Source organism: Poeciliopsis prolifica, unplaced genomic scaffold (genome assembly GCF_027474105.1).
Source record: "Poeciliopsis prolifica strain line A6 unplaced genomic scaffold, Auburn_PproV2 SCAFFOLD013, whole genome shotgun sequence".
Lineage (NCBI taxonomy): Eukaryota > Metazoa > Chordata > Actinopteri > Cyprinodontiformes > Poeciliidae > Poeciliopsis > Poeciliopsis prolifica.
Window position 1 is genome coordinate 4,456,541 of NW_026562388.1, and position 12,597 is coordinate 4,469,137.

Genomic DNA, 12,597 nt, shown 5'->3' on the forward strand with positions numbered 1-12,597 from the left:
AATGTGAAGATGGATCACAATATTCTGAAATTTAGCAAGGAGAAAAAAAAAAGATAAAATCAACTCAACTGACCGCAGACATTAACCATTTAGTTTAAATGTCCAACATGGAATAGAAGAAAAAAAAAAAAAGCATACACATCTTTATGCAAAGCAGAAACATCTGGCCTCAACTTTAACAGGCTGAACTTTAGTCAAACTTCTGATGCTAGTATCCTTGTATTTGAATCTTTCATGATGCACCTGTGACAGACCAGAGTTGTTGCTTCCACAAGTTTAATGCATATTTGTTTCAAGGATATCCCCCTTGAGAAGTATCCAGTACTGTTAATCTTTGTGTACCTGCAAAAGCTTTCATGAGGGTTTGTACCGTTCGCCCCCACAGACTGCTAAAGCTTCCCTCCATCAAACAGCTGCCAGAGCTTAATGTAAAACTGAAAGCGGTTCCGAGTTCAGGAATGAGATTTTGCAGCAAGTAGGAGAAAGACTGTGTGCAAACTGAAGACAGGAAGTAGCATGTGGCTGCTCTCGCTTCTATATATATACTTATACGCTTGATGCATCTGTTTTCATAGATGGAGAGAGAGACGTTCTCAGTGTGAAAGATGCCAAGCAGGAAGCAAGACTGCTTTCCTCCAACCACTGCAGGTAAGGTGAGTGGGGGTAAAGCTGAGTGTGTGGGGGTTTACAAGAGGAAAATTACACGGCGCTACTGGAAACTGCTTCGAATGCAGAGGATTACCCAGTTTCAGAAAAGACCAAGTAAAAAGACTCAAAAGTGTATAGCAAATTCAATTTCTTTATTTACAATATTTGGAATAATTAATGAGAAAAGTGGTCTAGATACAAAAAGAAAAAAAAAAAAAGAGAAAATAACACCAAGGATAAGATGGCGGCTAATCTCCCTGAGCTTACAAAGACAATGCGGGGACCTGTAGGAGACGTGACATGACAAAGATGTTCTGTATACAGCCCTAATGCCACTCACATGAGAAAGATTGAAGAGACAAACATTAGTCATGCTTCCTCAACAGTAACATCACTCTCCACAAAAAAAATAAAATAAAATCTTTTCCTCTAACCTGGTTTTAACTGCAAACTTATGACTCCTGGAAAACAAGTCATTTGTAAATTACAGCCACACACACACGAACACGGACAGAAACTTCCAAACACCTTCTGGTAAATAGTCATAACAGTGAATGAAAAGTACTGCTTCAGGTATTGCCAAATTTTTATGTGAATCAGAACAGTATGGCATCAAAAGTATGGCTGCTTTTAAAAAGAGGAAGACTAGAAAAGACGGCAAAGTTATCACACCACCAAGCATCTGTTTGGCTTACTAAGAACATGTATTTGCACATCCTTCATTGGCTCTGTACATTGATCTATCAAGTGCTCGCACCCCTTCCCACAAAAAAAAAAAAAACAAAACAACAAAAAAACTCCTCCATGAACATTTTTGCTTTGTCATCCAAGCTCTGCTTCTTGGAGGCCAATATGACAGATTTAATAGCATAACTCTGGTTTCAGTGCACACCAAGCCTGCAAAGCAAATCAGTTACACCTTTCATCTTTCGATTTTCTTTAATTTACCAACAAATAAGTTTACAAAGGTAAATCGTAGGCAAATCCTGTGCAGAAAAAACAAACCAATTCACTTTTTTTTTCCTTTTCACAATACATCCACTTCTCAAGGACGACCAACATTCACATCAAGGACACAAATCTATAGACAGCAGTGGCAATAATAATCATAGCAATAATAAAAACAGTGCACTGCACAATAACTTCCCACAGGTACCACAATTGCTCTGCACACGGGTATAAAGACTCTGGGGTCATGATGCCGGCCATTTGGGAGTCAGAGCAGCAGGGTCACTTGGGTTTCTTCATAAAGCACTAACCTGCTGCTCTTGAGCAGGGCATCAGCTTTGACTTTACAAGTGTTGATGGACACGCGAGGAAGTAGGCGAGGGATAGAGACTTTATCCACCATTTTGGTGATGTTTCCACGCAGAATGAAGGTATTCTGTGTACTAAGCAGTGAGTTGTTTTTTTTGCTTATTTTATTTTTTGTTTTAGTTTTGATGGCTGTGTGCGTTTGTTATGGGTAAAGGGATAGCATCACGAGACACTGGACGTGTCAGTTGAATGTGCTGGAGTGCTCCAGTGAAGTGTGACCAGTGTGTGAAAAATACTGTCCCTCAGAACCAAAGAGCAAAGTGAACATGGTGCTGAACCACCCAGCCTCTAGTGCTGGGAATTCTGTGCTGGCTGTCCATTTTGCATGCTGCAATCGTTTTGCTCCTCTTCATCCTCTTCCTCCTTCTGGCTCAAAAGAAACTCCTCTGGAGGCCAGCGAAGCTCTCCGCTCTCCACTTCTCCTTCTGTCGGCTCAACCACGATGGACGGGAGGCGATCTTTAAGCTTACAGCAGCGGTCGAAATCTGAGGGGTCCGGAAATATCTGGAAAGGAACGGCACTGAGTATTAATCGTTTACCAAGGATGGAGTTTACTCAAGTAAGACATCTGGTATTTAGAATACAAGTCAGTTCTACTTCAGCTACAAGACCATCGCTTATGGTATCAAGAGATGGTCATCATTTTCGATCAGCACTAATTGTCCTTTCATGGCAAAACTAGAAGCACTATGAGCAGCTGCAGAGGTCTAAATATCTGAGAGTTGACTAAACATCTGATGAGAACTGATTACAAATTTGTACCTGCTCTTGCCCATCCCACATTCCTTAAGGTAATGTAATCTTGCTTTCCTCATACTTGAGCAATTTGTTTTTGCATGGAAGAATAAGTCTTGTCAGTGCCATGCAACCTCATAGTGAAAGGTCTCTACACTGGTAAATAGCCCAGAGTACATTTTGTGCAATACAGAATGTCTTCTTTTTATATAAAAAGAAGAAAAGGCAAAAAAGTAGAGATGGAGAGATTAGCTGACTGGAAACTCAAATCAGATTTTTGTTTAAACCAGTAAATGCACACTAATTAAGTCAGGTGGTGCAAATGTTCTTCAGTGGTTAAGTGGTTACTGAAGGGAACCATTTTCAGTGTGAATTGGGGATTTGAAGAGTAGAGCAGAAGAAGGCCAAATGGTACAAGAAGCCACTTAGAATTCATCTGAATTAGTAGTCTGAATGAACAGCCAACGTGACTTGATGTTTTCTTTTCCAAGGGAAAACCTACATGAAAACTATAGACTTATAAACCAACTTTAAACAGACAATAACAATTTTCTTTATCCACCTCCATCTGCTGTATGTGAAATGATTAAATCTCAGTAAATCTCATCTAGGTGAAGAAGGTTCCTCACAAGCACTCTCTTCATCAGAGAGTCATAATGAGTTACATTTAAAAAGAGTCGACTGGTTCAAAGAGGAATCGGAACCAAAACAATTCTCGTTATGTAGAAGTGGAATAAAATTAAATCATGCAATATTCTTGAGGGGAAGAAAATAGTGAAAGCTGGTAAAAAAAAAAAAAAAAAAAAAAAAAATCTGATTGTTGCATCTCAACAGAAGGTTAAAAACATTTTGTGAACTGAAGGACTTTCTATCTTCTAAACTTAGTAAGCTAAATGGAAAAGCTTGAAGCTGAAACGAAGTGCATAAAAATTGGTTTGACAAGCTACATAATCCTCTGCTCAACCTCCAACTTTCTCAGGAACAGGAGAAATAGCTCTGGGGAGGGGACAGCCTGCCACTCCTGGTCCAAGAACAGCCTTTTTTTTTTGCTGTTTGGATAAAGTAGATTAATATTTTTAGACCTGCATATTTCACTCTAAGTCACAGGGGTTGAGTTTGAGGAAAGGGGGGTCGGGTTGAGGGGGGGGGCAATGTCGCTGTCTGGGCACAGAGCCGAGTGGAAAGAAAGCATTCTGAGAGCCAGAGTGAGACAAGAGATAAAGAGATCCAGCTGTGTCTGACTCTTCCTGAATTCCTTAAGAAACTAGGAGCAAAAACAAATGGAAAGCTATAAATATGCTCCACAATTTAGCTCTTCTCAGGTAATTTAAGGTTGTGTGTTCTCATCAGCAGCACTCTAGGTTACCAAACAAGTTCACAGCAAGCTGTAATTATACATGGAATCAAGTCTTGATGGGTAAATTAAGGGAATATCTGCTTTTTTTTTGTCCTGCATCATCGATGCTTGATGTGCATCAGCTGCAGAGAGTCGGGACAAAGTCTGACTTTGCTTTTGGTTGAGTTAGCAAACGCATAAAAGACAATTTCTTTTCCAAGGGAAGGGGCTAGGGCCTCTGAATCATGCCGTCGCCTTTTGAGAGGATAACTGCGGCACCGATTTTCATCTAATTTAATTTCCTCTTGAAGGAATGGGCGACATTCACTTTAATAAACTTCTGCAAGAGCATCTGGAATATCATGCTCATGTCATTCAATTTGTTGTCAGATTGAGGAAATGACTAGTGAAACCAACCCGGCTTTAAAGAGAGCTTCTCTAAGGAAAGCCTGAGACTTTGGGCAAATGGCCGAGATGGTAAATTCACAGTGGAGAAGGCAGAGCAGAGGCAAACTGGTGGTACTTTTCTGCTGGCATCTTCTCCTTCCGTTTCTCTCAGACTCACAGCTGGGGTGTAAACTGAAGAGTCATAGGAAGCGAGGCTCTTCCTCTGGGTCAGTCTACATCCTTTCTGCATGCATCTTGAGCATGCAGCTGCTTACAGATTTAAATGTCTGAACCAACAGCTCTAAATATTAAATTAACATGCGAGATCTCCTTAAAATGTCAGCCACGTTCCCAAAAATCTGGAACTTATCACCAGCCACAAATATGACTTTACTATACGACTGCAGCTACTGCAGCAAAGCAGCCATTTTTAAACATGATTATAGAATATCAAAATGAGCCCAGAAATAAAAATGTTTAAGAAGCTACTCATAAGAAAACAATTTACTTCAGATATGTCAGCTATTCTCCTTCACACAGCAACAGAGAACCTGATTTCAGTAGCTGCATGTACTTTGCAATTGCAGTCATTACGTAGAGTCCTGTTCAACGCAACGTTTGGGTAAAAAAGTGAGCCGTTTTGCCACCTGAGGTCAAATAATACCCGCCTTGGGAATATTTCAAACTCGTAAAAGGTTGTTGTAAATTCGGCAGATAATAGAAGGCTAAACATTTGAGTAATACTCATACATATCCATGAAGACATTGCCATTTACATGACCAGATTGACACAAGTAGCATAACAAGCTAGCGCCACTTTGAAATGTCCACTCCCTTAGTTTTAAATTAGTAAAGCTCCAATTTTAAAGCATTTGCTCAGATTGTGTCATGCTTGCTCTGCTCCTACTCCAATAGTCACTGATCATGACTAGAGAAAAGAGAAATTAACATTGGACATTAGAAGACCCCATGGAGCAGACAGCAAGACAAAGACACAGGTAGCAGCTTGTCAGGACCACCTGATGGCTGCTTCCATTATGAGTGGAAAGCGAGAGCTGGAGTTTTTCCATTTTCTCTGCAGGATTCAATTTGTGACTAATGTTATGTCTGCTTCCCTTCTCCTGACCAAAACAAAAATGGAAACATTTGTGATAATGTTTGCATCAACTTCACATTTTGCAAACAAAATAAAGAAGATATTCCTAATAGTGGGATTGTTGCCAGTCTGCCCTCTTTTATGCCATTTTCTATAAACTAATGCACATATTACAAATGATAAAAAAAAACTCTGACATTTTATGAACCATGAACCTTCTGATGAAAAATCACAATCAGCTTCTGCTTACTTGACATTTATAAAGTCAATCCAGCTCATGATAATGACTGGATGAATTCATACTGAAATTTATTCCAGCCTCAAAACACAGAGGCATTTAGGGAGGAAGCGCCATCTGGTTCTTGTGCAAATCTTACCTGGAAGGAGAGTCTGTCCTTGCTTGGGCTGAGCATCATATCCTCCATGGGGGGGTTGCTCATCACCTCAGTCATATCTGGGACGGGCACAAACACTGGGCTGCAGAGGCGAAAGATGAGATTCAGTGAGTGTACATTTGTGCAGAGGAAATGTAAAGACTCAGGAGTTATCCGACTGGCAACAGAGACAAAATACACATTAAAAGCTTCCAATGCTGAAGTTTCAATTATGTTCTGAATTACAACAACAACAAAAAAAAGGGCCTTCACAGGATGCCATGAAATAATTGGGCCCGAACCTTCAGTGCATTCACTTCCCTGTGTTTGCTTCTACAGTTTTGTTTATTCTCTGTGCAACTTGACCACAACACACCAAAACATACAGCCCCTGATTGGCTGTTCTAATGCACTGCAAAGCTGCAGCGCTCGTCATGCCGTATGCAAAAGTTTCTAAATACAGAAAGATGTGCTCTTGCACTTGCGACCTGGAACAGTCATTGTGAGAGTGTGCTGGGGGCGTGCTGCAGTGTTTGAATTAGGAGGAACCTCATGCACTCAAGGCTTGGACAAACTTTCTATTTCAAAGTAGTTTTTTTCCCCCCCAAAAAACTCATGCCTAGAGCTTTCTAGTATTTTATGATAAAAGCAGAAAAAAAAACACTTTAAGACCAGACCCTGCACAGACTTGAGCCCTGAGACAAGATGCTGAGTGGCCTTCTCACGGTCTCTATTTAAAGCCTGGTGGTCAGTCAGTGGCCACAGGGTTGTGGTTTGTGTGTCTAAGGCTTGTTGTGCCAAAGTAAATGGAACCTGACAAGATGCTTGCATGTATGCAATCATAATAATATTTCAGGGGACTTCTTTGATACAGGATGTGTGGGCTCCAGTTGACCTAATTTTTATTTTGACAATATCGAAACCGATGAAGAGAAAATTTTCAACCTAAAATATGTTTATGTATGTTCTGAGCTTTATTCGCTTTACTTATGACTCAAAGTTGGAGACAATAAAAAAAAATAAAAAAATAAAATGAAGTACTTTTCCGATGCATAATTTGGTACACGCCACAAATCAGTTGTTGCCGTGACTGACTGCAGGCTCATACACACACCTATGGAAACACACCGTCTTTAGGGTGTGTGTTCTGTTCCAATTTTTACAAAAGTTCATATTGAGCAGGAGTGGTACTTCCCAAACAGGAAGCGCATCAGTTGAGCGTGAAAGTATTTGTGTTTATAGAAGCATAGTGCCTATATGCATGGTTAATTGTAAACAAACGTTGAAAAATATTACACACACCTCTCGAAGAATGACACCAATGCCAAAACTTTGTAGTCGTCTGCTAGGAATGCACTTCTTTCTACTCCTGTCTGACAACTGTTGAATGCAGGAAGACTTGATCTGCAGAAACATTAGCTTTTTTAAACTAGTAGGTGTGGCAAGTGTCATGAAAGTGATGCATTTCTAGTTCCAGCCAATATATTAGAGGATTTATGTTATAGCTATTTAATTTATCAGCAACCCCTTTAAAAGTCTTTTTGACATTGGCAATATGGCTCTTTGCCCAGGACAGGTCTATGTCACAGGCCACAGAAGTGCTAAGGACTGACAGGGGAAGGTGGATTCTGGATTTATCTGTCAGTTCCTCTCCAAATTGGCTATCAGTGCTTGTTTTGCACAACACAGCTTCGTGTTGTGTAAATCTTAAGTACCATGAGCAAATATAGCTCAATACTGTGATTGTGTAGCCTCGACGTTAGTTTGTATACGATTCTACATTTCTCATTAGCCAAATTAAAATCCCCATTATATCTTTTTTTAAAGAACTTAGCAGAATCAGTCTGAGTCTAATTTAGTTAATTTTATGTATATAAATCTGTCAGTTGTGGTATCATGTTTATCTTCTTCAGCACAAATCAAACCTATATCCTGTGTTGCAGTCAACAATCAAGAGCACACATTAACACGCTGTCATCCAGATCAGGGTGAATCATGTGACACGATTCACTCAATTTCAGGAGATCAATAAACCCTGAAGCAAAAGCAGGTTCAATTTTTCCATTTTTTTTTTTTTTTTTTACAACAGGTTGCAATGTGGCTGGGGAATGTTAAAAGCAAAATGCTTCCGACTGATTTTCTGCAAGTAATTGTTTCAGCACAGGCCAGATCAACAGGCTGAAACAATAGAAGGATATCCAAAAATAAAAGACCACAGCTTCATAGTCCTATGAAGTTGGGGGATGGGGGTGAATTGTAGACATCTTTGAATTCAAACTGGTCCCCAAGTGGGAGCATGCAAGAAAGGAGGACAGAGGGATGAACACTGACAGCAGGGACCTGAGGAGACAACGATGAGAGGGGAAGCGAGGGAGAGGAGAGAAAGAAAGATAAACACTCCGGCCTTGCCAGTCATATTTCTGGTCTTGGATCGTATAAACATCCTGCTCGGCTAAGAATAACAGAACATCGGCCAATAAAACATAAAGGGGCACAATGAGGAGGAAGTGGGAGTGCACAAGCGACGAGTCGACCTGAGAAGAAACAAAATGCTGTTGTGTCGTTTCAAGCATCAAGAAACGAAGGACATGACCCAAAGAGTGACACTGCATACGAGAACACATTAGGAGCTGTCAGCATTTTGATTCAATCAATGCTACTGGCCTCCAAGTTCCACAGCACCCTCGGCCTCTGTCTACATGTTCAGTCTTGCAGTAGGATGCAAGTTAAACCGTTTAACTTTGTTTTAATCGTAGGATAAAGTTAAAACAAAGTTAAACCGTAAAGAGTGGATATCCATTCAAAGAATGCATTATTCTGCATTTTGAGCCCTTTGTCCACAAATACAGCTGTTGGCTGTTGGCTTCTGACTTTTGTGACGTCACTCTAGCAAAATTGAGTCAAAAATTAGAAGAAAAAAAAAATAACCTTCATTCTCCAGATCACTTAAAATTTTAAGCATTTTTTTTCAAAGTTAGAAAAAAAATGAACATAAAGGGGCACAATGAGGAGGAAGTGGGAGGACATGTTGCATTGTAATCGACTCGACTGATCCTTAAGAGACAGGTTCTCTTGGCCACAAAAGATACATCAGGGTCTCTTGAAACCATTTCCCAGACTGTCTATTCTGGTCATACTTTTAAAACACACTTCAAGTCCCAATCATAGTTTTCCTCCAACATCTTGAGTGAAACAAGACCAAGGCAGTTCTGTGGCACCTTGTTTGTTTGTAATGGAGTTTGTCACCCGAGCAGTCTCGGCACCGATCTCTCTACAAGTGAGGAATTTGAATCCTGCATCGCCGACATCGTTTCCTCCTCAGCCACCCGGTGGTTCTCGCTACTATGATCATAAATCTTGACTTGTATGGCAGCATGGCCAAAGCTGCTGACATTCCAGGCCCGTGTGTAGTACTTCCCACTGGCAACGTTGCATTGCTTGGCAGGTACAGCTGGGAGAGACCCCCACCCTTTTCCTCAACCACCATGTTTGCCACTTTAAAACAGAGTGGATTGGACATTCTTCAGAAACATGTTGCCTTGTGCCAATCATGAATTTTGGGGTCAGATCAAACTATTGAGAAAAATCATCAGGGCTAGGCAACCAGAGTTCAAATAATGAACCCAAGCATCCCAGGTATGCTACTCAGATTAAATGCTCCTGCTATGGGGAAACGAAGCTTTCACAGAGATAAAATGATAAAAGAGAAGCATGTGCCAAGTGCAAGCAAGCAAAGATTGGAAAAAAAAAGTGTGGTTACAGTAAAGAGCTAGATTCTCGACTTCCTGATAGAGACAGGCAAGAAGCCTACTGAGGTTTTAATGGTGCTTGCAAAATGATTTCAAAGCAACTTGCACATCCTCCTGACAACAGGGGGGTGGGGAGGAAATGTTCAAGAGCACAGAAATCAACTTTCTTGCAACAAAACACAATTAAAATGGTGTTCATGAACACTCACTACCTCTAGATTTCAATGCACCTGCAGCGAGTTGAAGACGAAGGGAGAAACAGTTCTGCTTTGTACTTTTGTGCACAAAGCAGAATGAAATGGCAAAAGCGAAACGAGTGAAAAGGCACGTGAGGACGTTTTAAATCAAGCTGGTAAACAGTTTAAAAGTTTAGAGGATGGTTACAGATGGTGGTGGTGGGGGGAAATGGGGGTGGTAGTACTTTAATTTTTTTACACCTTGATCCGCGTTGCCCTGAAATTTTCCAGGTTCAGGGGCAACTCCCCGCAGAAAATCTCAAAGGAAACAAGAGTGGGTGTACAGCAACAAAGGTGGCTGATTCAGAGGGAAATCACCAAACAACGTCGACCTCAAGCACCTCTGTCGTCGTTTCCCTGCAAAGCCCCGACCGGTGCAACGCTTTCACATCCGAGCAGTTTTACTTATTCAAATACAAGAACTCGCAAAGTGGCACCCGAAAAGCCCAGACAAAACAGGTGCCATCAGAAGAGACGCGAGTACTCACCAGAATATCTGCGCTGGAAATACAGACATGAATTCACACCTGCTGTCAGTTCAGTCAAATCTGATTAATTCTCTCTAAACTATTTTTGTTTTGTTTTTTTGTTTTACTTTTTTTTTCAGTCCCTAAGCGGAAAAAAAAAAAGGACAAAAAAAGAAAGAAAAAAAAGCGAAAGTAAGTGGCGCAGTGAGTCGGACTGCCTGAACAGCGAACACGGTTCCGCCAATTGATGCGTCTGATCGGAGGAACCAGCTGTGTTCAGTATTTATCCGAGAGGCGGTGCGCTCGGTCGGACCCCGGAGACGCGCCTCCCCCTCCAACACAAGCCCCCCCAAATCCTCAATGGCAGCTCATTAACAGCGTCGGCCAATCAGAGCGCTTGTGACTCACGCACCCCCTCCTCCCCCCATCCCCAGGTCCCCGCCCCCGGCCCTGATGACGTAAGCAGTGACACAGTCTGCTCATTGGGAATGGAAGGCGAGGAGCTGCAACGTGCAATTGATTTGTAGTCTCCACGGCAACAAAATGAAAGTCTTACCCACCCCACTCCCCCGTGGATGACAAAAACACGCTGATTTGCCCGTTAGGTGATGCGTGACATTCATCCAAATGAGCAGCAGACGGATTCATTCACAAATATATTTATATTTCAAGGGCAAGTCAACGACCAGACTCAGCTGTTCAGTTGTACCTGCATGCAAAACTCAAGCACCGACACGTCACAGGCTGCCTTTGCAGTCTGTTAAATGTCGTCACAGCTTATGAAGGAATTTTTATGTTTTTTTTATTTTTATTATTATTATTTTCCGTTGCTCAGACATAGCCTACTCATGTTACTGCTGTGACCCAAAGAGCATTACTGACATACGCACTTTCAAAATTGCCCTTTCCTCTGCTCATTGCTGTACTTTTGGGCCAGGAAGCAAAGTGCTGTGCAGTTTTCAGAGCAGAGTTTTAAAAAAAGTAGGAATGCCTCTACTGCCACCTTGTGTCTGAAAGCTATTGGCGACCCTGTTGCTATAACTTGCCCTCAGTCAATATACTTGGCAGGCCAATGGCTGTTTGCTATTTCTGCTCGATAGCAAAAATTCAGCAATAGTTGCTCCAAAGCCACAACTTGTAGACTTTTTGCTACTCTAGCTGATGACCAGGTCAAACATTTTGACTGCTGTTATAAATATAAATATTATTCTGCCTACTTTTATTTGTCACCCTTTAATTTGCTCACTAGTTGACAAGTGAAACCTAAAAGTCAACCAGTTAACTAGTGCTTTTTAAGCCAGTGTTTAGGTTCCCTCAAATGACTGCTACAAATTCAAGGATTTCCCAGTTATGCATTAAGAACCAAACTCCAGGTGTGATTTTAACTTATAAGTTAAGTTAACTTATAACTTATGATAAGTTCTGACATAACATCATAAGTTATGTCATAATTTATGACATAACTTGATGTCAAGTTATGATGTCTTCATAACTTATGACATCATAAGTTATGATCGACTTTTTTTTCCAGACGTAACATGTCTCAAAAAGTCATTTTTATGTAATACCGCTCCATTTTAACAAAGAGATATTCAGTATTTACACAAGGTAGATAATCCAGTGACTTGATCAGCGTGGGTCTGAACAGCCATGTGGAAAAACGTGGAAAACAGCACATCATCCGAGTTCCTGAGTCCTCACACTGAGTACCTGCAGTTCAGAGAAGAGACTTTAAAATGCATCTCTTAGTATATTAGTCATTTAATGGCTTAGCATCAAAATATATTCAAGATCAATTGTCGTACTAATCTTCCAGTCCAGGCCACTCTGATCTTCTGGTTCTTGTCTGCAACCCCAGAGTAAGAACCAGACAGAAAATAGGCATTCATGTTTTTTTTTTTGTTTTTTTTTGCACAACAAACTTGGAAAAAAAAACTTCCAAAAAAACTACAAAACTGCTGAAACACTTAGTACCTTTAAATCGAGCCCAAAATCCATTTGCCTAGAGTTGCCTTTGATAAATAGTACCTGGAACACATAACTGATTAATACATTTGATGTATGTTTGATAATTTTTATTCTTGACAATTTTGATTGCATTTCACAAAGCATAGCTTGCTGCTTAATTCAACATGCTTGTCACATAAAGCACTTTGAATTATCTTGTTGCTGAAAAGTGCTATGCAATAAAACTTGACATGAATAATGAGCTTTAGACTTAATTTTTTAATTTGGCTTTTAGTCAACGTTTT

At 40.6% G+C, this 12,597-nt stretch overlaps 1 protein-coding gene across 2 annotated transcripts; it reads right to left on the reverse strand.

Annotated features, from left to right (window-relative positions):
- Positions 1-781: 781 nt before the first annotated feature.
- On the reverse strand, positions 782-12,037 carry lbh (LBH regulator of WNT signaling pathway). Of its 2 annotated transcripts, XM_055038763.1 has the most exons (4): positions 11,949-12,037; positions 7,196-7,297; positions 5,897-5,996; positions 782-2,469 (listed from the first exon to the last, which is right to left on the reverse strand). In XM_055038763.1, the coding sequence occupies exons 3-4, from the start codon at positions 5,969-5,971 to the stop codon at positions 2,254-2,256; spliced, it is 291 nt and encodes a 96-aa protein (XP_054894738.1). In that variant the 5' UTR covers positions 5,972-5,996; positions 7,196-7,297; positions 11,949-12,037; the 3' UTR covers positions 782-2,253. The 2 variants fall into 2 exon arrangements, with proteins under 2 accessions (XP_054894738.1, XP_054894737.1); XM_055038762.1 differs by lacking the exons at positions 7,196-7,297; positions 11,949-12,037 and adding an exon at positions 10,367-10,597.
- Positions 12,038-12,597: the final 560 nt, after the last annotated feature.

Coding starts and splice junctions, on each gene's coding strand:
- lbh (XM_055038762.1), bottom strand. CDS start 10,395: ATGTCTGTATTTCCAGCGCAGATATTCTG. Junction 5,997..10,366: donor TTTCCAGCGCAGATATTCTG/GTGAGTACTCGC, acceptor TCGCCTCTGCAG/CCCAGTGTTTGTGCCCGTCC. Junction 2,470..5,896: donor AGGACAGACTCTCCTTCCAG/GTAAGATTTGCA, acceptor GTTCCTTTCCAG/ATATTTCCGGACCCCTCAGA.